The following is a 25,610-nucleotide window of genomic DNA, read 5'->3' on the forward strand; positions in this document are numbered from 1 at the left end:
TGATTCATTGAAGACAGGGAAACCTCCACAGCCTGTCTCACCCCTTTAGACCGAGGCGATAGGGTTCTGAGCCTGTGTGTCATCAGCCTGTCAAATGGAGCAAAACGCCTTTGTGTCCCTTGCCATCACCCACGCACAGCAGGAGTGGAGTGGGTGGTGGCCCTTGAGCTCCCCTTAGTGTCGGGAAGGAGCATCTTTAATCAATAATAAACGTGTCTCTGCTATGCCCGGGTCTGGGGTCTCTGTGAGACCTGGTCTCTGGCAGGCCTGGTGTCTGCATGGCCAGCCAGTGCCCTCGTGGCTCTGCAGAGCGTTACGTGGCTCAGCGCTTGGTGTCAGAGTAACTCAGCCCTCCCTGTGCTGGTTTTATCCAGAGGTTCTGAAAGAGAGCAGTGTTTGGTTGGCTGGTTTTGTTTTGTTTGTTTGTTTTTGCTTTTTCTGGAGTTAAATAGGGATTTTTCTTGCCTTAAGCAAAACATAGCATATGACAATTCAGCCCAGGTGAGGACACTGCCTGACACAGTGTGTGATTTGGCCATGAAAACCCTACTTCTTACACGTGGCACATCCTGCACTAAGCTTGGTTCTCTTCTGGCTCTGACATGTTCTCCTTTAGCAGGCAGGAGCCATTGTGTTTCTGATTCTTGCATGAGAGCCGAAAGCTTGCACGGTTTTGTGTCCACAACTCTCTGCCCAGCTGGATGGGCTTCCCCCTTCACACTGAACACACCACAGTGGTTTTATGAAACCAATATTTGTTTTTCTGCCAAGATCTGGTTTCACCAGCATATTAACACAAGTTCCAGTCCCGAGCCTTCTGCTTGGATGTTTGTTTCCCTTCCCAGACCAGAATGAACTGTACTGGTGTGAGCACATCTGCACTGGGTTGGCCACTGTTGGACAGCAGCTTGGGTTCAAGCTGTCCTTGTTGTGCTTAGGAGCAGACAGGCAGGGCTACGGCATCCTTTGCCGTGGTCATACAGATCTAGCCCCTGGTGTCCTCACCTTAATCCTGGCACAACAGGTATTTTCCGGGTGCCCATTCTCCAGAAATGAGATTTATGGGGATTTAAGTCTGCCAAAGGGTCACCAGTGGGGACGTGCTGACTTTGCCTTTGGTGGCAGCTTTGCCTGTTCAGATTGAATACCTCAGCATTTAGCCTGAAAATGGTGAGGAACACACCCTAGTAGCAAGGAAACTGAGAAAATGGGGAAGCAGCACCTGCTGATGTGACAAGACAAGACATTTGGCTTATACATCCTTTATTTCCTGACAGTAGCAATGCTTCATTTACATACTGTCACCACACACAAAAAAAAGATAAAAAAATAAAAAGAAAAGGAGCCCACACAGGTTCAGCAGTGCCATGGGAGAGCCTGCAGAAGCTGCTAGCATAAGTGTGGGTACTGAGCATGTTAGCAGTGCTGACCAGGCTCCTCACCAGAACACAAAGCTCTTGCCTCTTCTCATGCAGATGAGCTGCTGTCTATTTCCACCAAATCTGCAATATTTGTCATTTGTCAGGTTTCATCCATTGTAGGTTGCAGATTCTCTTTGCCTCCTCTAAAATGGAGCCAGGACTGATAACTGTCTCTATTCATTTTCCTGCTGTCAAAGGCACCAGAGTGCATAGTGGAAAACTTCTGGGATTTTCCAGACTTTCCTGAGGCCTGAGGCCCCGTACCAAACATTTCCTCTAGGTCAAAACAGCATTGTTGCAGACAGCACTGTGTGGTCCTGGGTCTCCTCACTCACATCATCCCCGAATGTCCCATTGTCTGCTGCTCTTACCTGCACTGCTTGTTTTTTCCACTTATATCTGGATTTGTGAGCACCAAAAATGAGTTTTGAAACTGTGTAAACAAGTGCAGTTATAGCTAACATTAAGGCATAGATAAGGGGTTGCTTACATCCATTTTTAATATTTTAAATAAAAGGTCCACAAGCAGGATGCTGCAATGTGCACAGCTATTTATACACAGACTGCTCGTCACCTGCCAAATGCCCTGTGCTGATGAAAAAGCTTTAGGACAGAAGAAAGAGGAGCCTTTCAGCTGTTATCTCAGACTTGTGTAAGACTTCCATTTAAAGCAGAAGCTTTTGGTTTTGGGACCATATTTTCACTCTGAAAGTTTAATTAGCTGATACTTTCCCATTATTGCTTTTATTCATCATCCCTTTGTTTTAGTGGATCATCTAATTTCCAAAGATCTGAAAGCACTTATTTTTACACACCAGATAAGGTAGGGGTTTTGTTCTTGGGGGCAGGATGGGAAATACTGACAGAGAAGGCAGGGGACTTGGCCAAGGTCAAACAGCAGGTCTGTGCTAAACCAGGACGGTGAGGCACCTGGATGGTGACACTTTGACCTCTGATCATCATCTCCTCTGGAAAATCTTTGTGTTTGCACTCCAGACAGATCACCTGATGATTTCTGAGCATCTGCTGTCTTGGGTACTTTTATTTTACTGGGCTTTTTAAGGTTCAGGTTCACAACTGCACTGTGATGAAGATGGACTGGGCCAGCTAAGCTGCAATAACTGCTTCTTTCGTCAGGCTTGTCCTGGTCTCTCCCCCTGCACTGAGCCCAAGTGGAGCAGCTCTCCTGTGCTGTGGACTGAGAGTGCACACGTGTGTGAACTCCTACAGGTGGGCTGATGTCAGGTAGCTGGCAAAGCTGTGAACTCACTCATGTGTCTGAGCTCCTGTTGTTTTGTGACAGCTGGGATGTCTCAGGTTATCCGTAGGTCTTGGAATTGTTACTGATTCGTCGAACATTCAGCTTTCTCTGTCAACATGTTTAGTAAAGACGTTATAAGCGCAGCCTGCAGAAGTTCGTTTGACGGTATGGACATGAGGAGCCCCGCAGAGAACTTTGGCAGGCAGTGGTTCCCGGGGCAGCCCTGGGTCCCATCAGATACACTCCACTCCTGCGTCCTCATTGTGGGAGCAGTTGTGTGTGCCCCAGTTGGATTTTGAACAGTCATAAATTGAGTCTTCATTCCCTCTGCAATTCACGTCGTCAAGCCATATTTGCCCAGTGCCTTTGGAAGAGGAATTAAGACAAATAAGTACAACAAACAATGAAAAGCAGTCACTGATGTACAGAGGAAATGGTAGCATGCGCTTTTCTAAAGGGAACCCCGTGGGCTGCGGGCATGTGTTGGGTTGCACGGTTGGCATATTGGAAAGCCAGCCTTTGGGCACAGTTCAGGCAGCACCTGACATGTAGCTATCTTGTCCCAAGGGGACAGAGCTGTCCCTTTGAAGCCATCCTCTTTGCCCTCCCATTGCTTGCACGGTGTGCATACCTCCTGTGCCAGGCGGGTTGTGCAGCCCCTGCCTCGCAGCCCAGCCTGGGGGGCTGCTGTGGACTCACCTGCTGCCGCAGTGAAGGCGGCGATGGCAGAGCTGTATCCCATCATCCTGCAGACCACAGAGGCGCTTTGCACGGTCCAGCCATCATCACATATCGTTCCCCAGGACTGGTTGTGAAGGATTTCCACGCGACCCCTCCTGCCACCACCCGCGATTCGTACATAGTTGCTGAAGCGACCTGATAGATTGGAAGAGAGAAAAATAACTGTACTAAATGTATGGGTGGGGATGCTAAAAGCACTTTGAAAGATGGAAGCAGTGACTGCCCAAGCCAGAAGAATGCTCCCATCTCCACAGCTGCAGCTGGGGTGGGACCTGAAGTTTTTAGCTCAGATCTGAACAATTCGAGGCCCTGTCCTGGCTCCAGAGGCTCAGTGAAATTCTTCAGCGGAGACACCTCAGTTCTGGTAGCTGTCTGGAAGGCTAACCTGTATGTGCAGGAGACCCACTGGTCTGGATCTCAAAAGTAGCTTTGATAACAAAGACAAGCAAAAAAAGATAGAAAAAAGTCACATACCTGCTCCCTTTTCACCTTTGCTGCCTTTTGCTCCTGGAGAACCTGTTCCAAATTGAAAAACAAGCAAATATTTGACTGCTGTTTGGGGAAAAATCCAGTTGTTGGTTTGTTTTTTTTTTGAGTAATTGGGTGGGTCACAGATGGGTGGAGGTCTCTGTCTCTACGTGGAAGGGACCTTCTGAAGTGACTGAGGATATGTGAAAGGAATGTGACAACAGCATGGCAAGAAAAGTAGGATAACACATGGCACAGTTTTCCTAATCTGTGGCCCAAGAAAAGATCAGTTTATAAAACCCCATCCACTTACTCCTGGGAAACGTCTTATTCCCACTAACTATAAAATAACATCTCTGAGAGCCTCTGGGCAAAGCACATATGCCATCTCCTTCTGCAGCAAGGTGGGAGCTGAGACCCACCCAGAGTGCAGTACCTAGCTTGGGGTCACTCCAGTTAGGCTATTCCTCCCCTTTCACCCCTCTTCCAGAGGCAAAGCTCCGGAAGAAGTGTGCGTAGAGGAGCCCTACATAGCCTCCATTTTACTTTATATCTGAGGGCTCTCATACTGTTCAGTGTGAACACCTGAAAAATAAAAAATAAAAAGAATGGTTTCTTCCTGTGGCCTGTTGCAAATAATAATTTGTTTATTATTTTCACAGAATCACAGAATCATCTAGGTTGGAAGAGATTTCCAAGATCACCGAGTCCAACCTCTGACCTAACACTAAGAAGTCCTCCACTAAACCATACCACTAAGCTCTACATCTATACATTTTTTAAAAGACCTCCAGAGATGGTGACTGAACCAGGCCTTAGGGTTTTGGGAAGCATTCAGTGATTACAAAAGAAGTGGGTAAGGACAGGGAGTTGTTGTAGTGTTGGTCCTTTTGAACTGTGTTTTTTTTTTTTTTTTGTCCTGAGACTAGAGGGGCTTTCTTAAATAGCCCTTGTGTTGCTGATTCTGTTCCTTACCACCATGTCAATCCCAGAAGCACAGTACATTGCAAGATGTCTCTGGACATGGATTTGAGAAAATCCAATGCAGGTGTTTACTTACATATCTTTTAGCAAGACTCCCAAGGTATGAATGTGATACTTCTCACATTCACCTCCTGGGAAGACTGATCTATCTGTTGAGTTGCTCCTGAAAAAGTGCCCCAGAGCAGCTTGTGCCAGGCTGTTGTGTACAATCCCAATCCCAAATGTTCCCTCAGCTTCACAGAGCCCTTGGCAAACGGTCTTACCTGGAATTCCGCGGTCTCCTTTTTCTCCTTTTACTCCTCGTTCACCTTTTAGACCAGAACTGCCAGGATCTCCCTTGCTTCCTTTTTGACCAATTGGACCTGGGCTGCCTGTGTGGAAAGCAAAAAAAAAAAAAGTCATTATTTTTGTTCCTTGCCAAAGAAACAGTGTGAAAAGCATTTCACATTAATGCAGAGAACTGGAAAGTGATATCTGAAGTACTGTGCTTAACCATCATCAGAATAAGTAATGCTTTCAGAAAAATATTTACCATATGGGCCCTGGTCTCCCTTTGTTCCTTTTTCCCCTCGAATACCTAAGATCATGAAAAGAAAAACAAACAAACAGATATTTATACAATTAAAAAACTTTATGCAATCTATTATTTAGGGTTGGTTTCACTCAGTCTAGGTTAGCTGTTTAGACTGCCGTCATCTATTTCTGAAGCTGGTGTCTTACTTCCCACTATACTCAGGGCAGACCTCATCAGTAGAGAAAATAAAGACAGTGGAGAGTTTTGTTCAGAAGTAGATGGATTTTAGGTTATTTGTATCACATCCTAAACTCCAATGTTGGCAGAGAGACTCCACCTCCAGGCAGGTCCTCGTTGACCACAGAAAGCCTGGGCACAAAACCTCAGGTTCACCAGACAAACACGTAACGTTGGGCCAGGTGGCTCCCTATCATCTGGGTAGCCAGGAGTGCAGGAGGGTGCAGCACTTCAACCTGATGGAGATGAGAGGCAGTGTGCACTACATACATTCAGAGTTAAAAAGGAAATACACTGGAATAGGTTTGTGCAGCAGAACATTACTCTGTTGTTTTGGGTGCCTGTGGTACAGAGGTGGACTCCCTCAAGTGGAAGGTCAAAGCAAAGGCCTGGGCTATGTGCTCCAAGCTGGCCTCTGAAGAGACCTCTTCCTGCAATGCTCCTTTACCTGCTGATCCGATGTCTCCCTTTTCACCTTTGAGTCCTGCACTGCCTGCCATTCCTAAAAGTAAAAACAAGTCCAGGAAAGTAAATCTGTCATGCAAAGAGAGGCCAGTGCAGAAGGGCAGTGGGTAATGGATTTTGGCAGCTTCATACCTGGATCGCCCTTGGGCCCGAGGTCCCCCTTCTCCCCCTTCTGGCCAGGTCTGCCGCTGGGGCCAGCAACGCCTGGGGGGCCTTGTTCTCCAGCTGGGCCTTGGGGGTGAACAACAGCAAGTGTGAAATGCAAGCAATACACAAAAGAGGAAAACAAAAGGTATCTCTGTCACTGACCCCATGCAGTGCAGACTGCGTTATCCCTATGAAAGCAAAGCAAACACTGGTTCTCCCCAAAGAACTGTGCATGCACACCTCAGGAAGGATGTGGTCTTATAAAACCTTCCCCTCCCTCTTGTTTTCTTGCACATTGAGTAGGGTTTGGCTGCAGTATGGGTTTGCACAATGTTGGCATGGGTTCTCCATCTAATCATCATCTCTTATCCATGCTGGGAGCTATCCTGGCTGCAGCTTTCCTTGTCATGACACACCATCTTAAAGAGATTAGTCTCCTATTCCTAGAAGAAACTGCACCTTCTGTGCTGCTTACCTGCCTCTCCTTTCTGCCCAGGTTGTCCAGGCTCCCCCATGCTACCTGTAACAAAATGTTGGCATCAGTGCTAGTGAGACTTAGCCAAATGCGTCAGCTGGGGCAGCCCTCCAGCACAGCACATGTGTCAGCTGTGCTGCATCCTCTGCACTTACCATTCAAACCTGGCAGTCCCCGGTCTCCCTGTTTTCCCTGAGGACCCACAGGTCCAGGGGGCCCCGGATCTCCCTTCTTGCCCATTTCACCTTTTTGTCCGTGGACACCTACCAAACAGCATAGCACATGCATGTAAATCAAAAACAAACAAACAAAACCAATGCAACACAAAAATTTGTCTCTGAAGGCAGAGCATCTCCTTCCAGCTGTCCCAGCACCAAAATTTGTCCCTGGTGGTTTACTTCTGAGGGATCTCTAGCCAACTTGTGCAAATGTCCTCCCTCATCTGCACCACATACATCTGCTGCTTTCAGCCTTTCCTCTTTGGGTGCAGCCTACTTGAGGCTGTTGAATTTTGGTTGTCTGGGAGATGCCCACTAATGTGTGCTGCACGGGAGAGTCATAGTGCATAACTCTCCTACTAATGGTGTAAAAAAGGCTTAAATAGGGTATAGAGTTCTCAGAAGAAGATTTTAACATAGTCAGAACTAACATCCATGTGCTTCTGTAGATAAATTATATTGTATTATTTTATACCATGAAAATCCTACTGTAAACATTGCTGGTTAAATCTGGGATATGCTGATAATTGAATACTTGTGCCTTTCATCAAACTAAGGTCACTCTATGAGGATACTTCAACGGTGCAGAGTCAGCATTTTGCAGGTCTCCTTCCCCCCCTTTGGGAGCTTTGCTGGAGCACAACACAAAATGAGATCCCTCCAGATCAAACCCAAAGTCCTGTTTTTATGAAAAATGGGACCTATGAAAACTTCATCTGGTGTTCCAATTTAAATAGGAATACATGGGAGAATCTTAAAAGTGTTGAGACAGTGAAGAAGCCTTACCTGGAATCCCCATCTGTCCTTTTTCTCCTCTTACTCCGGGTATACCACTTGGGCCAGCAGGGCCAGGATCTCCTTTACTCCCCTTCGTGCCCTGCAGTCCCTGTAAGCCTGCATGGACAAGATCACACTTCTGATGCTGCAGTGGATATTATGCCTAGTGAACAGCAGCAGTAGCAGGCCACACAGCATGAGCCAAACACTGCTCAGTGTGTACCTGAGAGCGGTGCCAGAGGCAGAGGGCAAGACAATTCTTTCAGACAAGATTTGTTTCCAGCTAAGTTTTGCTCTCATTCACATTACTTTTACATAGGCTTATTTCTTTAACTCCAATGACATTCCTACTAACTTACATCTTAACTGAGGACAAGATTGCCCATAAAATCATCCATAAAGTCATGTTATGCTCATCCACAGAAGTGATTCAGGTGTCAGAAAAACCTTACCTTGGATTCCTTGGTCTCCCTTAGTCCCCGGTGGTCCCTGTAGCCCTGAGATGTAAAATACATCTATCAGCTGATACACATCATCTACTCACCATAACGAGCAAGAAGAAGAGGTGAATTTTTTAATCATCCTTTGTGCATGTGCCTTTGGTCACCACTGAGGCCAATCTTCAGCTGGCAGAGGTGAAGGCAGGCACTTGAGTGAGGTCCTTGGAGCTGGGCTGAGTGTGTGCTGGGCAGGGACCAGCTGTCCCCCAGCCAAACCCTGCTGACCGCCTGCTCATGGGGACCTCTGGGGAGATTTTCCCTGAAAAGGCGCTGAGCTATTGGGCTCTGAAGAATAGTAACAGTGTTTGGCTAGAGATTGTGTTTCAATGTTGTGAACACAGCCAGGAAGATATGAAAAAGATGATTTTTAAAAAAATCTATCTTTTTTCTTCAGCAAAGCTCATCAGCATAGCCAAGAACTAGGGATGGATGAGATACAGACCTGACCTAACAAGGGGTGCATCTTAGATCATCATCACAGGATCACAGAAACCTCAGTTTCTTTGGAAAGTGCCTGGTCCAACCTCTGCTAAAAGCAGAGCCAGCATGAGATCAGGTCTTGCTGCATCCTCAGTCTGCAGACATTTATCTCCTGCAGCTGGTGCAATTCCACCTGACACCCCCACAGACCCAGTGCAGCAGCTTGTGCTTGTGCAGAGGAGCTCTTGCTCCCAGCTCATTCCCAAGCCCATGTAGTTGTTCCCCCAAGGACAGGGTGGACAAGGTCCCAGGTCTGTCATTGCTTGCTACATGCACTGTTTGTCTGAGGCCCAACAGAGCTGGGATCGGGAAAGTCTCCTTGAATTCTCTTGGGCAAGCTGAGGCTCCTGGGGATCAGTCAAAAGTGTGACAGGTCTCCTCATGGCCAGGGCACTGCACATTTGGTAGGATAGAGGTCTAGTGACTGAAATCCCAAATCCTCACGTCAGATCTCTTACCAAAAAAAAGAAAGACAGAAAGAAAAAGAGAAAAGTTTCTTGTGGCTCATCTGCTCACATACCTGGTGGACCTGGTGGACCAGGATCTCCTTTGCGTCCAGGAGGCCCTGAAATAAATATGTAATGGATTGAATAAATATGTAATGGATACTTTTCAGTAGTCATTATTCAGGGAAAGACATACCGGTAAGTCTGGGCTGAAGACTGCAGCCTTTTGGAAGGCACTGAGTTACAGGGGGGGAGAGCAGCCTCCAGCCCCACACGCAGCTGCAGAGAGAGCCAGGTGAAGCACAGGGCAGTGCTCTTGCTTCTCCAGCTGCAACACCTCCATGGACAGCATCTGACCCTGAGCACTGGAGCATCATTAACTACTGCATAGGAAGACCAAATCTTGCCCAGGTTATTCCTGGAACTACATTTTCCCTGCGTTGGCCCAGCCTTGCTGGTGGTGCAGAAGAACCAGCTCTCCCCACTGAATAGCCAGCATGGAGAAATGGAGCCATACCTGCAACCAGGCTGATGTTGCTCATCCTTGTCTCCAAGTTTGCATTGCTGTTTTTAATGATGATGATTTCCCTTTCTATGCTTCTTTTCCAGTATTCTTCATGTCTCACGTCCCCGTCCAAAAGAAGGTTGTTGGCATAGGACCTTCCCATCACACCTTCTGCATAGGATGCATTATTTTCTTGATGTTTCAACATCTCCTCCATCTTAAACACTGAGGAAACAAAACATCCATGCAGTGAATGTTCCCTGCCTGATCCAGCTGGGAAATGCCTGGTCAGCAGAGCTGCTCCCTGGTACCCGTGCAGTTAAGTACCACCACAGGGGCCTGTTTTCACATGCTGGTCTTTGCTGCAGCCAGGGTTGCAGACATTTGGACCCAGGGCAGATGCAAAGCACATGTATGGGTTGGGGATTGGCTTCCTGCAGCAGATACATTGACTGTCCATGTGCTCACCCCCCTCATCCATGCAGTCCCAGAGCACCCAGCAAAGCTCCTTTGGGTGCCAAGGCTGCAGTAGGTGTAAGCATTACCTTTGTACGCCAGCAGCCCCTGGCCGACCGTCAGCAGCAGCAGGTAGATGCAAAGGGCAGTCCGAGCACAGCATGTGGATGGCTTTCTTTGGCTTCGAGGCTCTAAAAACCAGCAGAAGTGGACAAACGTCTTCTCACATCTCTCCTGTTACAAACTCTGCTTGTTTTCAGCCACGTCAGGCCTGGCCATGCTAAAACCTCAGTGCTTTCCAGTGGCAGGGAGCCCTGCAAGGCCACTGGGTCCCACGAGCTGGGCAGGCTGCCTTCCTCTGCTCCATGAACTGACCCAAGCTGTGCACTGCGATTCACCCTTGGCATCTTTTCCTTAGCTGGTTTAACCAGCTCACTTCCATCAGGGCCTAATCCATCCTGTGACAGTACGAGCAGGGCAGTTGTCCCCTTTCTGCATCAACAAATTCCCTTTTCCATCGTTTTTATTTGTCCCAGGGTGCCACACAAGGAAGGCTGCTCAGAGCACACGCTCTCCCTCCCCAGGGACATGCATACCTGTGGCTCCAACAGTGATGCAAGTGCACATTGACACAAATGAGAAATCAATAACAAACTGAACTGCAGAGCACATGAAAACAAGTTGTAACATTTAAAATGAATTGTCACCAGCAAGTGTAAAAGAAACGAACCACTTTGTCAAATTTGGCCTTTGAGGAGAAAAAAAGTATTTTTGAAGCATTAATAATTACTTCAGACTTGCAATAAGTTACCCTTAATCGAGTTTTTTTTTTTTTTTTTTCAAAGTAATGTAATGAGGAGTTGAAAGTCTTAGCTTGAATAGAGCACAAAGATTTAATTAGTTTTACAATAGAATAGTTTAGTCAGCAATAAAGTATTTATATTCAGCTAAAAATTCACAAACTTTTCTTTTTTTTATTGGATCTGGTGATTTCAGTATCTTAACTATTAAGACATGACAGCTTGACTCAGTGAAATTAGGCATTTTCTGAAACAGGGAGAGAACTATTTTATGATGCTCAGCATCAGCTTTGGCTGGAAAGGACGATTTCATATACTGCTCTTTTTAAATAGTCATTTAATTTAGTAGCATAATTATTGTGAAAAGCATTTAATAGTCAGTATAAATACATCATTTCCTTTTTATGTTTCTCATAATAAAATCCACATCAATCCATTAAATAAAAAGAAACCTTACCACTTATCTGAAAGGTTGTAGTAGCAGCTGAAGCAAACCCAATCTTGTCTGCAATACTGAAAGTGCTCATATCACTTGAATTTCCCTCTCCTCCGTATCCGTCTTTAATTTTCATGACAAACGTATCGTGGCTGACCTAGATCCTTGTCAGATTGGGCATAACAGAGAACTGAAGGGACTTTCCATCTGCCTCCTGATTTGATATGCCTTCTGATATGCTTTTCCTATCTGCTCAGTTTTTATAGACTTGTGAGAACTCTGATGTGGTAATTTGAACAGTTCCTCAAAACTTCCTGCAGCTGAGATGTTCAGCTGCCCTTCCCTGCTCGCTCACCACATCCACAGAGCTTCGAGCGTGGTCCTGCAAGAAGTTCAGCCCTGACTTATGAAACATCGCTGCACTTCAGGAGGGTTGTGTGCCAGGTGGCCCTTTGGCTCCTACCACAAGTAAACCTCCTCCAGAAGGAAAGGAGACCCCTGGTTCAATGCTAGCTTCAACATCCGTCCCCTGGGAGGACAGGTGAAGTCCTGCATGGTGATAAACCCCATGCTAATGGGCACCAATATGGTGATTTGTGACTGAAATGCAAGGAGGAAAAGAATCAGGGGGAGCTGTAAGGACAAATGAGTGATGGTGGGGTTGGGGCAGCTGAAGCTGAAGTTGGCTTGGGGTGTAAAAGAGGAGAGACACTCGCAACCTCCTACTGAGGCTCTCTCCAGCCCCCAAACTCCTTCCCGCAATTCCACAGACACCATTTCCACCACCTCACCGCCTCACCCATGCCCCGTACATCTCACCCCCATGGCATTTCGCCATCTCTGAAATTTGTGCCGGGGCTGGTGCAGAGGAAAGTGACTCACCCAGGCCGTCGGGCGAGAGCCGTCGGTAGGAGCTGGGCAGAGCCCTGCGCACCCACGTTGCCACCGCCACCCGCTGTCCCCTCCGAGGCACGGAGGAGCCACCATCACAGGGTCCCCTCCCCGATGGCAGGTGCCTGCCCAGTCGTGGCCCTGCCGAGTCCTCGCTGCTTTCGGTGGCCATGGGAGAGAGCACGGCGCCAACCTGGGGCACAGGCGGCTGGAAGTCCTCAGCCGCACGGCCCCGTGCAGTGAGACCCTCGCTTTTGCACTTGCTGCCTTGCTCTCGAAAAGGCTTAAAACAAAAATAAGTGGGGATTTTGAAACTGACTTCTGCGTTCGCCTTTCAAACACGCAGCTGTGACCTGGGTTGTCACCAACAGAGAGGAAGAGGATCTCTCTGCTATTAGGGTGGCTGGAGAGGTTACCACCGAGCTGCCGAGTCACAGGAACCACCCGTGCGTGCTCTCCCTTCGTGGCATCGCCACCACAGGGGGTGAGGACTCAGATCCAGCCCACCTCTAATGGTGTGAAGCCACCTCTGGCTGGGCCAGGTGGTGGCCTGGGTATGGTTGCAGGTGGATGTTTGTAGTGAGGGATGTCATTCAGTTGCAGCTCACAGCAGAGCTGCAGCACAAAGTCTTTTAGCCACACAGTCCTGATCCTCACTGCTTCAGGGTTCAAAGTCCAATTCTCCACTTGGCTACTGCAGGAAAGTCAATGGCAAAGCCATGATCCTGCCCAACTCCAGCTGCCAGCGTTGGTTGCTCACCCAGGCACCTGGCTGCCTGGGAGCATCGCAGTGTATATCCATCTGGATGTCAGCCTCTGCAAACCAGTGGCAGATTTCCCATTTTTTTCCCTGTTTTCACGTGGCAGCAGGTATCTCAGCCATGCCACCAGTATCAGAGATCATGCACCACCACACTCGCTGGGCGTCTGCCACCTCCCACTTTCTGCTGTTGTTCATTTCTTGCTGCCCCACCACTGGCTGCAGCATCAGACTGACTTTGGTTGTGCAACCAGGGTTACTAACTCAGGGAAGAAAAAAGAAAAGAAACTGCTGATTCAGTGTGGTCTCCTGGGATCGAGGGTTTGCTGAAACAATATGATTATTAATAGAACAGCATTTTCCAGCACATTACGGGACATGTCTGCTGGGCCATCAACCTCGCCCTCCAGGCTCTCAGCCTCTTCTCCCTCCTGATGCTCCTCCTGCCTCTCCTGAAGTGCTCTGCCAAAGTCTTGGGGAGAGCCTCAAGTCCTCCTGCTCACCCTAGCCCTTCTCTTCCCATGCTGTGATGCTGGTGGCTCATGCTGGGCAAAAGTTTCTCCTCATGCTCTCATTTCAAAGGTGCACCATAGCTGAGCTGAGTTTTAAGGATGGACCACAGCCACACCAGTGTCATGGGCCCACAGGTAACTGCTGGTGGAGGGCAAAAGAAGTGTCTGGCCCCTGGCCATGCCCACTGCCTCTCTCATCTCATTTCACCACTTGTGTCAGCTGCAGGCATTTGTCACCACCAGAAGTTGCCTACTCATGGCTGAATGAAGAGACATTACGCCTCGCTCCGGGCTGGCGTTAGGTAATCGCAGTGCTTCTCAGCAGTGATACAGCCAGGGAGCCTGGACAGATATCAGCTTCCTCAGGATAAGCCTTTATCCTGAAGGAACAGAATATGTGATTTTTTTAAGGTGTTTTTTTGTTTTCCCAAATGATGTCCTAGCTCAGAGGTGTTTCTCCATCAGCATGGCAGTGTTTCCAAACTCACCTAATGGATTCCAAACTGTCCGAGGTACAAATGGGCAGAATTCAGGGAGCTTTGGTGCCCCTCAAAAGACAGGGAAGAGGTGAGAGCACAAACAGGCCCCATGTCAGGAGAGCCAGGGCAGCAGCCTCCACTATTTTGGCAGTTGCCTCTAGACTGAAGTGACAGTGGCAGCCAAAAAGGCGAGAGTCTACCCCATATCACAATACCTGCACTCGTGTTTGTTTCTGCAGATGCAATTAAAAATAAATAAATAAAAAGTGTTTCTGCCCACAGACCGCAGTGCTCTCCTGCAGGACCAGGCAGCTGTGGTTTGACATGGGACATGTCTGGTAGAGACCAGAGCCTCTGCCTCTGCAGTGGTAGGTTTGTTCTTAAACTAGCTGATTTTGTTTTGTTTTGCTTTTGCTATTTCACATGATTTTTCTCTCTCTTCCTCTTTTTAGAATGACCTGGGCTGGTAAGCTTTGACATCCCAGTGGGCTCTTGTGATGAGTGGCCACCAACCACACGTCTGCTCAGCTGCTCGCTCAGCATCCTCCTCCCGTGGAATGGGAAGAAAACAAAAGGAAGGTGAGAAGACTTCAGTGACACGATAGCAGCTTGGTGGGGAAAGCAAAAGCTGTGTGTGCAAGCAAAGCAGAAAGAGGAATGAATCAATTCTCTACTTCCCATTAGCACACAGTTATGTAGCCACTTCCTGGGAAGCAGGCCCTCGGCACGTGTGATAGCTGTTTGGGAAGAAAAATGCCATAACCACAAGCATCCCCCCTTCCTTCTTCTTTGCCTGAGCTTTTACTGCTGAGCAAAACATCACATGGGTGGGAATATCCTCGTGGTCAGTTTGGGGTGTGCCTTGTTCTCCCAGATGAAGACCAAGATGTTCAGTGCCTGTGCCTATTTGTGGACACTGCTGAACTTAGGGGGTGTCAAAGCATGCTGTGAGTGATCTGCCCATGGGCAGCTCACCAAGGGGTCAGGTCTGGGGTGTCCCTTGTGAGGATCCCACTGGCTGCCCGGCCCAGCCCTGGCCAGAACACCCCAAAAAAACAAGCGGATCTGACTTGAAGGGCAAGAAATGTTGCGGTGCCCAGAGGGTTTCCATGCAGAAGAGAGGCTGAGACAAACACTCAAGATCTGAACGTCCGTGATTTCTGCTGGGGCGTTAAAGCTGGAGCCCGGACCCATATGGGAGCATGGACTTATGAATATTTTCAGATGCCTGGTGTTTAAATCCATAGACCACTTGTGGATGGGACTCTTGAGTGGGTGTTAGAGGCGAGGTCCTCGTCTGACGCAGACACCACCACAGGGAGTCCTGATGCTCCATGCCTAAGGTCATCGCAATGCAAAACCCCCTTTTTTCCCAGGGATCTGCTTCCCAATGGGCCTCAGAATGAAAGAAGACAGAAGGTTTTTCCCCATTTTGTGTCCCTCCTCACCAGTCCGGAGCCCTTGGAGAGCCCGCATCCCCATGTGCCACCGCTCCAGCTGCCGCGGCAGCACCTGGGCATTCATGGAGCTGCAGAGCAACACTTGTGCTAAAGCAATAAAACCCCTGGCGCAGCCTGCCTGATGTCTCTCCTCTCCAGCTTGATGTGTTGCTTGGCTTTGTTGTAGTGATTGAAACCAGATTTTCTTTCCCTTCCATGAGTTATGTTAATTTGTGTTTCATCAGAACCTGCCTCGTCTCCTCCCTTTCTTTTTTATTTTTTTTCCTTTATTTTTTTTTTTCCCCTTTAGGCTGGATCCAGCTGCACCATGAATTCAAGGAACCACCTGCAAAATATTTTAATGACTTCAACCTGCTCTTTGAGGTGAATTAATACCAGGTTGGCCTCTGCAGCCTGGTGGAATAGTCAGGGTTGGCTGAGCAGGCCACCCTCGGAGCTGAAAAAATATGTTCTGCAAGGCAGCCCCTCCTGACAGGCAGCTCTGCCTTCAAGGAGCCCACACGCCTTGTCCATGGCTGTCCCCTGCTCGGGTACAGCTGATGCCAGAGATCTGATGTGGCTTTGGAGGTATAATGAGGTGTGCAAGGGGCAGCCACGTGAGGATGGTTGGATTTGATGCTGGTATGCTGCAGGGAGAGGTCAGCTGCTCCCTGATTGTCCTCGTCTGGGATTCTTTGGCTTGTCCCAAGCTTTCAGCAAGGCCAAAAGATTTGTCTATGCACAGCAGACCATGCAGCAACATCGCTGCTTTCCTCTACCCCTTGGGCTTTTAAAATCCCCGGGTTGTTTTAGGTTTGCTGATCAGCTCTGTGCCTGTGCAATGGTGCTGCATATGCTGCTGTGGTCGCCTCTGCCCAGCTGGGTGCCCACAACCCACCCAGCAAGGAGGTCCTTAACCTGTCCTCATCTCCTCTGTGTATAAAAACCTCTGGAACGAGCCAAGGCTCAGGGCAGTTGTAGTTTTAAATATTAAGCCAGGCAGGTAGCCAGCAGATCGTTCAGAAGGACATTCCTACAAAGGTTTATTATCCCGTATTGACCTTGCACTGGGGCACATCCCAATTAATTGCCTGCACATTAACGTGTTACTCTGGATTTATCGCTGGGTAAACAAATTAAAAAGCTAATACATGGGCTTCCACGGAAGGACAGCATGGGATGGTTCATCTTCGATAAGGTTTCTGGCCCAAATTTCCACGTCCTGAACGCAACTGGCAAACACTTCAGCTTGAAAATCCATTAACCTCTAACCACCCCGAGCCCATGAACGTGGAGAGCAGACGTGTGCGAGCAGCTACACACACAGATTGAAACCGTCAGTGACAGCAGTCCATACAGAATTAACTCGAAGCAACTGTCCTGTAAAACACGTGTGCAGTGTCAGGCATTAAAGTTCAGCCTCTGAAAATGCTTTTCATGCTCCTGTTTCTCTTCTCCGGGTGCTGACACAGCCCTGCAGCCCCTGTCTGCCCGGGAGCAGACCTCAGCTCCCTGGCGGTGATGTCCCTTTCTGCAGTGACAGCCACGCAGGGCTCAGCTTGCTCAATCCACTGCTAGGAAATAGGCCCGGGTGTGAAACTGCCAGCATCAGTACAAGAGAAAAAGAAAGTGACAGAAAAGGAAAGAGACACCCTTACGGGAAGCTTCATTTATGCTTTCCTTTAATTAGGGCCAATAATCGATTGCTGCTTTTCTCCGGTGTTGTCTTTAGCGAGGATAACCGGTTCTTAATTAATCCTTTTGATTCTCCAGTGTTTTTTAATGATGGCCTTGCTCTCAGGGGTCAGGAAGTAGCCCAGAGGAAGGGAATCAGGAGTGGCAAGAGGTGACAACAGTGGGGTGAAGCATCTTCACGGGTGGAGCAGGGATCCCATCAGAGTGGTTGGGTGCTGCTGGTTTATGTGTGTCAGCCCTGTGATGGCCGGGAATTGTTTGGAGGCTCGGGGGCCATCAGCAAGGCTTGTCCTGCACTAGGGCATGTGTTAGGACTGGCAGCTTGTGATACATTTGGACTTCCCTTCTCACATGTCAGCAACGGGCTCTAAGTTCACATGCACAAGAAAAGCAAGTGTCATCTCTGCTCCTTTCCCTTGCTTTTCCTTCCCAAACAAACACAAAACCCTGATTTGATGTTCTCATCTGAGCCTCTCACAAAATGAGCTAATGTTAGTAGCAGGGCGGACTTAAACTGGGATCAAAAGAGTAAAGCAAGTGGCTTTTTCTCTACTTGCTTTCAGATGTTTTTCTTTCTAGCAAACCCAGCTGGAAGTGTCCAAGTGCCTGGGGAATTATGTCATGCTCACATCTTGCCAGAGGCTCACTTGCCCTAGGCGTGGGCAAGTCTTTCTAGGGAAAAACAATTCTTTTGTACCAGCCTTCAGCCCTTGGTGCCCATTTCCATATCCAACACAGAGATCCTTTTGGGAACTAGCTGGGAATTCCCTTTTACTCCCGCTATTCTGGCAGTGACAGATCAAGCGGAGATGAAGTGTTTGATGAATAAAAATAGAATTTGCCCCACATCCCTGACCCTTGTCTAATTCCAAGCCTTAACATTATACCACATTTCTTTTCCAGTCTGTAAGTCTTCTCCAGTATTTATGTACGAGTTGAAAACCCAGAATGGCTTGAGCAGAGGGGCTGGAGCCTCCAAAGCTGTTAATTCAGGAGTACAGCTGTTCTCACAGGTCTGCGGATGCTTGAGCAGAGTTTTGACAGAAAGCCGTTAAAAAGGTCTTCAGATGACAGCATACATGCTGCTAACACATTTTTCAGTCTTTTCCTGACCAAGGTGCAAGAGGGCTTTCTATTTTCTCCTTCTGGTGCAAGAGAGCTTTTCTTGAGGGCCTGATGTCTTGCCAACAACTCCATTCACTCAAGACAATTTCTGGTGGTGTCTCCTAATCCCACTGCCAGTTTGAGCTAATGCCAGGTAGTTTTGTGCAGAGAAATAATAATGGATGAGGGGAGGGAGCTTGCTCCCTGGACACAGGTGTCTGCTCCTCCAACCCCACCATACCCCTCTGCATCCCCTGTGTGTCCCCACAGTACTGGTGGTGGGCACTGGTGGGAGAGCAAAGTGTACCCAAATGCCATCACAGGCTGGTCCAATACCACTGTGGAAATAACTGAGAAAAAAATGATTCTTAATAAATTCCTTCTGTTCTAACCACCAGGAAACCTGGCAGAAGGCACAGTTTAAGCAAAAACAAACATCAAAACCACACATGCATATATACTTTAAGAGAAACTTATTGAGGAGGACAGGGAGAAGAAATCCGTTAGAAATAGGTTTTCATTATTGGTCAAATATTTAACTCTAGCCCAATAAAATAATAAGATCTGCTCGTCATTATTTGCCTTCGTTAATAAGTCAGATATTTTTAATTCAATACAGCGCTCTTGATGGCATGAAGAAATTCTACATGGCAGGCCCCGATTCACGTTCACCGTTGTGCTTAAATTAACTGAGCTGCTGTAAATGCTTTCACTGCAAGTTGTTTAATCTTCCTGAGGGGTGTGCAGTAGCCAGGATCTAGGGCCACTTTCAATGTGTGTTGAAGTCAAGGGGCAGATTCTGCTGGATGTCAGCGGGTTTTGGGTCTGGCAGGACTGGGGAAAGGACAAGAAAGACAAGAGGCTTTGGGGGCCCAAGCAGGCTGTTTCTGTGCCTGCTGGTGTGAGCGATGGGGTAGGAGAACTGGAGGACATTGTCTAGAAGACCCATGGACTGTGATGGACCCCAAGACCCTCTTGGTGCTCCTCAAAGCCACCTTCTCACTGGGGCCATTGGAGGACATGCAGGTGCCTCAGTTGGCCCTTCTTTTTTGGCAAGGCTCCTGCAGAAGCCAACACCCACTTCTCAGGGCTGAAAGCAAGAGTGGGTGCATGCATTGGGTTGGGCAAGGGTCAGTGAGGGAGGTCAGCCCAGATGGTGGGAGGCCAAGCCAGGCAGTCTGGACCCTGCTCCCCCCCCTTCCACATCTGAAAGGGATTTGCAGAGAGCTCAGAACAAGGCTTCCACGCCTTCCCTTGCCAAAAATATTAAGAAGAAGTTGTGAAAAATCAGAGACCCTGATGTCAATAAAGCATGTGACAATTGCAGTGTGTCTCTGAAGATCCTAATTTCCCTAAATTGCAGCAAGCAAGCTGCTAAGCAGTTTTCACTGTGATATAAGTGCATAACCGAGTGAACTGGACCAAGGTGCCACATGTTAATCATTATGGGAGTTTGTCTGCACAACATCAAACTTGCATGGATCTGCTTATGAAATCATACCTTTCCCATTAAACACGGTTTGAGTTTTGAAAGGGAATTCAGATTGGCTTGGCACCAACCTTTGTATAGGGCTAAGGAAGCCTGGGAGAGATGGCCCCACTGTAGGTACAGAAAAAAAGTATTAACCTGACTTCTCTTTTGTTGTGCATTTAGAAGTCTCTGCTTAAGGACTGTGGATTGATGGAGTGTCCTGAGGTGGGAAGAATATCAAAAAAGACGTCAACATGCCAATAAATGTGTGTGCCAAAAATAAGTACATTATATGTTAGTACATCAGAGAAAGCTAAAGAAAGGCACCCTTTTATGGAGGGAGACAGTCCAGTAGCTCACACCATTAAGGAAAAAAATGATCAAAGCAGAAATGAGCTCAAGTTTCCGAATGCCACCTCACCTTCAGAGTTCATTCCCTCAACCAGTCAAGGGCTGGGTATTTGAAGAATAAGATCTGGAAGGGAACTCATCTCTACATAGAGACTTGGGAGAACACTTCTCTTTCCCAAACCAAAAAGAAGTATATCAAAACCCTAGGCAAAATGAAAAGAAAGTGGCTCAAGGTCATAGATTTCATTCTCCAGCTTGAGACAGTGGAGATCCAGCTAACAACAAGCAGATGGAAAGTTAGGCACTGGTCTAAGTTGGCTGCCTTTGCAACTGCAGTAGGGCTCAGTCTATAGTGCAACATGTTTCTGGTGAAGATGTGCTGGCTGGGGAGCAAAAGACCATCACACATCCTCGCAGAAAGCTGAGCCAAGGAAAATTTTGTTTCAGATAGTGTTTTGTCAGCCTAGTTACGTTGCTAGTAGAGATGATACAGCTCTGCTGGCATGGAAAGTCCCACACTGGTGCATGCAAGGGTCTGATGTGATGTCTGCAGTGACATGTCCTTACCCAGAGAGGATGCTGACAAGCTCACCATGTTCAGCTCCTCCTTGGTGGTCTTCATGCAGCTGCTGGCTGGGGGTGAGCCTGAGCAGTGCGAGGAGGAAGGACCCACACTGTGTCTGGCACTTGGCTCTGCCCCTCGTACTCACACAAGCAAAGGGACAAGAGACGGGGTTTTTTGTTTGCTCTTGACATAGATAAAGCCCTCCATGGGGATAATTTCTGGTGCTTGGTGGTGTGTGGACGATATGTGTGAACAGTGACCCTGCGTGGGCCAGCGGTACATGGTGGGTGTCGTATTGTGCAGCCTCAGCCCCATCCATCAGTAAGTGCCTCTGAACTTTGTTTTTCACAAACAGAAAAGATCCCCCCCCCAAAAAAAAAAAAAATGGTTAAAGAAACATTAGAAAAAACAAGACTGGTAGAAATACTGCCAGTCCTAGGATATAAACACATCCCAGCCCTATGGCAGTGTCCTAGGCTGGCGGCAAGCTCATGTTACTTAATTATGATATATTGCATATAGCAAATAGCAGGGGACAAATGACCTGTTTTATTTTCACAGCCTAGAGTGGCTGTGTCTGCCTTGCAGCTGTTCAGAGCACATATATCAATGCTTCTCGGCGTCCCAGCACAAATGGAGATGCTGGGGATATAACCCTGGAGAGAGAAGCTGCGATGGGGAAGTTCTGAATTTACCCTTGGGCAGCACAGAACTGCCCTCTTTGTCTTGCAAGATGATTTCCTCCTCTTTTAAAGTGAATTAAAGTTCTTTGTGGGGTTTTTCCTCTTACAGAACCAGCTGCCCTTTTGCCTTGGCACCTTCTTCCTTGCTCCCACTGTGGTGTGGTGCAGAGGGAGCAGTCGCTGTGATGCCTCTGGGCAGGGTAATGTGGGGAATAAATGGATTTAAAATACAGAATATTTTGAGAGTAGTCTTCCCTGCACTGACTGCTAAATTTCATGGTCCCATGGACAGAGCATTGAGGCCCTTGGTACCCAGATACGTGGCCTCTGTGCTGGGCAGACATGAAGATGTTGCAGCTCCAGGGCACCAGGAAAAAAACAACCTGGGAGCACGGAAATGAGTTTCATGGACTTCCTCCTGACTTTAATTAAGCTCATTGTCATTTTGGTCCACTCCCGCTCTCTTTCCCTCCCTCTCTCTGTATTTTTGCTCTGAAAGTCTGTTCAGCAGACTCTACCCAGCTCTCAAAGCTCCATTTTTAATTAAAGTCCTTCAGTGGCTTTGAATGCCTAATGACCTCTTATCAGGTATTGTGCTACAAATAACAGGCGGGTGACCTTCCCTCCCACTCCTCGTTCATACACTATTATATTTTCATACCGCCTGCCCCACAAGACCCTTCTTGCTTTAAAATAACATTAGAATAGAAAACCTCCATGAAATACATTTTAACTAGGTGCAAAGGGCACGATTAATGTAAAGAGGCTGATGGATGAAGATGCACCATTGCAGGCACACTCTGAGAAACTTGGCCACGAAAGGGTATAGTGTATCAGGCAACTTACAGACAAGAAAAAGCAAGTCCTGTAGGATTTCTGAAGCCAAGGCCTGTCTGATAGGTATTTCTGTCTTCTGGGGTGGTGAATGGAGTTAGCAGGAGGTAGCACCTCCTTGCCCTGTGCCTGCAGCCATGGAAGGCCGTCATGAGCAGCGAAGGGGCCAGCGCTGATTTAGGGTACAAAGGAATAAGTGCAGTTTCCATTTTGACTAAGTGTTAGCTCTCTCCCTGTTTAGCTGCTGAGAGTTTTGATGAGGAGAAAGTTCTCCGCGATCACTGTCCTGAGCCACCCCAGCCCTGCTTGAGGAAGAAAAAGAGCTGAGATGAGCAGAAGTCATTGGTGGAGCCTTTGCTAAAGATACAGAGAGAAGTAAAAAGAACAACGTAAGAAAACATTTTATTTTCCCAGGGGCAGTTCTCTTTTCGGAGTGTGGGGTGGGGGTGGCACCTGGCTGGGCTACCTCCGGGTAAGGGCTTCTCTGGGCCACTCTGTTAGCTCTGTCCTTGTTACCAGCAGCTCACTTTGTCTTCTGTCTGAACTCCTCCACATTCCCTGCTGCTGGAGATCAATGTTCATAAGTCTCAGGAACCTTCTGAGGTGTGAGCTGGGTGCCAGGGGCTGACCCGCATGGCATCTGCCCAACGCGTTGCTCCTCCAGGAAATTTCATCATCCAGGTTTCCAAATCTTCAGGTGTGTGGTGAGGCCTTCACCACAAATTCAGTGCTCTGATGACAAGAATCTAAACTAGCCAGATCATTGAACACTCTTCTGACTTTTTGAGCGTATTCTATAAATCAAAAGAATAGAAAAAGGTGACATCCTAGGATAAATCCTCACATAGAAGTGACATGCCAAACACCAGAAACAGCTTTCAGCCATAGGTGACAACTCGGGCTCATTTGCAAATGGCTATCTTGAAGCAAAATCTTCAGACTTACCATTTTATATCCTTAATATATATTTTAAAACCCTTATAAAGCTCAAGCCATGAGCACATCATGTTAAACCGACACTTTCCAGATACCTGGCAACAGCGCTGTCCCACAGCAGCAGGCTTGGCCAGAGCTGGAGGAGAACCGAACTTGCTGGTATTTTTCAGCAACTTCTTTTCTCTTTCTCTGTCAGATGCTCAGTCTGCTCCCATCTGCACAGTTGCCATGCTGCATGTTGCTCCAGGTTTATGTCTTGGAGCAATGAGGTGAGCTTTGGTGATGCGTGGTGCTTCTGCAGCCTATGGTGGGAGATAACAGCATAGCTGGGCAGAGTGGGAACAGCCCAGCAGCTTTCCATGGGCTTGGATTTCTCTTCTGTGAAGCCACGATGGACCTGCCCATACGGATATGCTGGATCTTTTAGTGAAAAGGACTTCCTGAGCTCTACTTCTGCCATGGTGGGTGCTGGGTACCCACACCAACCTGCTGTTGCTGTTTGGCCTTGGCAACTTGCTACATGGAGGCTGAGGAACCCCACCACCTCGTGCCTCCATGGTCTAGAGAAACTTCTCTTTCCTACCCACTGCTGCAGGCTTCTTGGGCAGATGTACAGGAATTATACCAAGACAAGTTCTGCTCCATCGGAGTGGGCAGTGCTTATGTGCCCTGCAGCACTCGCTGGGCAGATGCCTGGGCAGGGGCACAGGGCTTGCTAGGGACAGCTCGGGTGTGCAAGTGCTCCCTGACCCCGTCAGATTTGCAGGGTGTCTTTCCTTCCTACCAGCACCTGGGCCCCTTCCTTAGCATAGTTCTCAGTTGAAAAATTATCTCTAATAGTCTGATCTGTATAAATTGCCTGGGACAGCTTTACAGCAGTATCACAAAGGAATCCCAGCTCCTGCCAATGACACTAAACCCAGACATGATGTTAGTGTTTCGTACCACAACAGTGAGAAAAAGAATAAAGCCATGAGGAATAAACTGCTGGACATGGTGATTTGTATGGGCACAGCCAGACCCAGCAACAAAGCAGTTGCTGAAGAACAGCTTCATCTCCTCAGCTGTTTACAAACAAAATAGCAGGCAGAGCTAACTTTCTTCCCTGCTTTTAGAATGCAACTGCTCTATCACATCCAAAACATTAATATTGGGTAGAAACAGAGTTGTGGGATCATGCATGTGGCAAAGTATGAAATAAACAAATTGAATAGAGAAGCTGAGACATGCTGTCAGAAAGGCTTGCAGAACCATGCCTGCATGGGCGATGCTCCAGAAAATGCTCCCCAGACACAGATGTCCCCTCCACCAAGTCTTGTCTCTGAGGTCATGATATGCGAAGGTGAGACCTGGTGCAGGGCAGCCTTAAAAATCACAAAAGCAAAAAGCATTGATCTGCAAGAGTCTTAGGATGATTTCTGACAGACATTTGTGCAATCTGCTTTTAAAACTCAAAGACCATAGGCTCCAAGCCCTCCCTAGATAACCTGTCATAATGCTTAATGACCTTCACAGTTAGAAAGGATAGAAAGGATTTTTTTTTTCCCAAATGCCTACTAGTAGGCTCTGTTGCTAAACATTAAGCTCCTTCCTTTTTGTCCTACCCTTGGTAGCTATGGAGAGCAATTGACTGCTGCCCTCATTATAATAACCTCTTACATATTTGAAGACTATAATCAAGTTCCCACTTCTCTTTTCTAGGCTGTCAGGTACTTTATTAATCCCCTGAAGCTCCCCAGCTGCTGTTTGCCCCTACCTGTTGTGTGGGACACCCCATTCCTGGCAGGGGCTGGTGGGCAGCATCCTGCTCCAAAGCACAGGGGCAGAGCAGGCAGCAGCGGGCTGTGTATTGGGAGAAATACCTCCTGTCACCCACGACTCCGCACTGCCCTGAAAAGCAGGGCTCCTCAACCCATCCTGAGCTATTTAAGGAGCCATGACTCGCAACCCCCACAGAGAAGTTGCTCTCGTTGTGGCTTCTGCCTCTTTGGAAACCAAGTCAAAGTCAGCAGGAGCATGAAGTGCTGAGCTTTCCAGCCCAGCTGAGCCACTAGAGGAAGAAAATCCCTTAATTGCTCGAAATCCATCACCTTGCCGTGACGGCTGTGTCACCTTGCTCTAGGAAAGAAGCAGAGACAACCTGACTTCTCTTGCTCTATCTTTGCTCACCCCAGCCCCAGAAGCAGCCAAGGGGACAGGAGAAGCTCGGCTGCCTCCAGGACCACTCGGTTGCAATTTCTCTGATATTTTCCACCCCTCATCACGCAGTGATGCTGCAGGGAGACGCTCAGGGGGATAACCTCCCCGGCAGCCAGGCGAGGTGCACAGGGCTGAGACACGAAGCACTACCTAGCTTTCTGCTGCCAGAAAACCCTCAGCTCGCAGGGGGAAGGCGCTGGGGCCAGCGGCTCTTCGGCATTGCAGCATCCCCACCTGGCGGCGCGGCGCCAGCGGCACAGCCTGCGGGGGGCTCGGCCCGGCCCGGGCTGCAGGTGCTCTGCCTCTGCTGGCAGGTGCCCAAAGAAATCCAAGGTGGATAAGGAAAGGTTGGATTTTTTT

General features: G+C 48.1%; 1 protein-coding gene across 2 annotated transcripts; it reads right to left on the reverse strand.

Annotated features, from left to right (window-relative positions):
- Positions 1 to 1,246: 1,246 nt before the first annotated feature.
- Positions 1,247 to 12,497, reverse strand: MARCO (macrophage receptor with collagenous structure). 2 transcript variants are annotated; one of them, XM_013108830.5, is made up of 15 exons: positions 12,214 to 12,497; positions 10,185 to 10,286; positions 9,652 to 9,864; positions 9,209 to 9,253; positions 8,161 to 8,205; positions 7,718 to 7,825; positions 6,869 to 6,976; positions 6,714 to 6,758; positions 6,224 to 6,322; positions 6,075 to 6,128; positions 5,408 to 5,452; positions 5,139 to 5,246; positions 3,898 to 3,939; positions 3,382 to 3,558; positions 1,247 to 3,046 (listed from the first exon to the last, which is right to left on the reverse strand). In XM_013108830.5, exons 1-15 carry the CDS (start codon positions 12,392 to 12,394, stop codon positions 2,916 to 2,918), a joined length of 1,503 nt encoding a protein of 500 aa, XP_012964284.3. In that variant the 5' UTR covers positions 12,395 to 12,497; the 3' UTR covers positions 1,247 to 2,915. The 2 variants fall into 2 exon arrangements, with proteins under 2 accessions (XP_012964284.3, XP_005029979.3); XM_005029922.6 differs by lacking the exon at positions 12,214 to 12,497 and adding an exon at positions 11,353 to 11,581.
- Between the last annotated feature and the right edge of the window lie 13,113 nt (positions 12,498 to 25,610).

This window comes from Anas platyrhynchos, chromosome 7 (assembly GCF_047663525.1).
Source record: "Anas platyrhynchos isolate ZD024472 breed Pekin duck chromosome 7, IASCAAS_PekinDuck_T2T, whole genome shotgun sequence".
Lineage (NCBI taxonomy): Eukaryota > Metazoa > Chordata > Aves > Anseriformes > Anatidae > Anas > Anas platyrhynchos.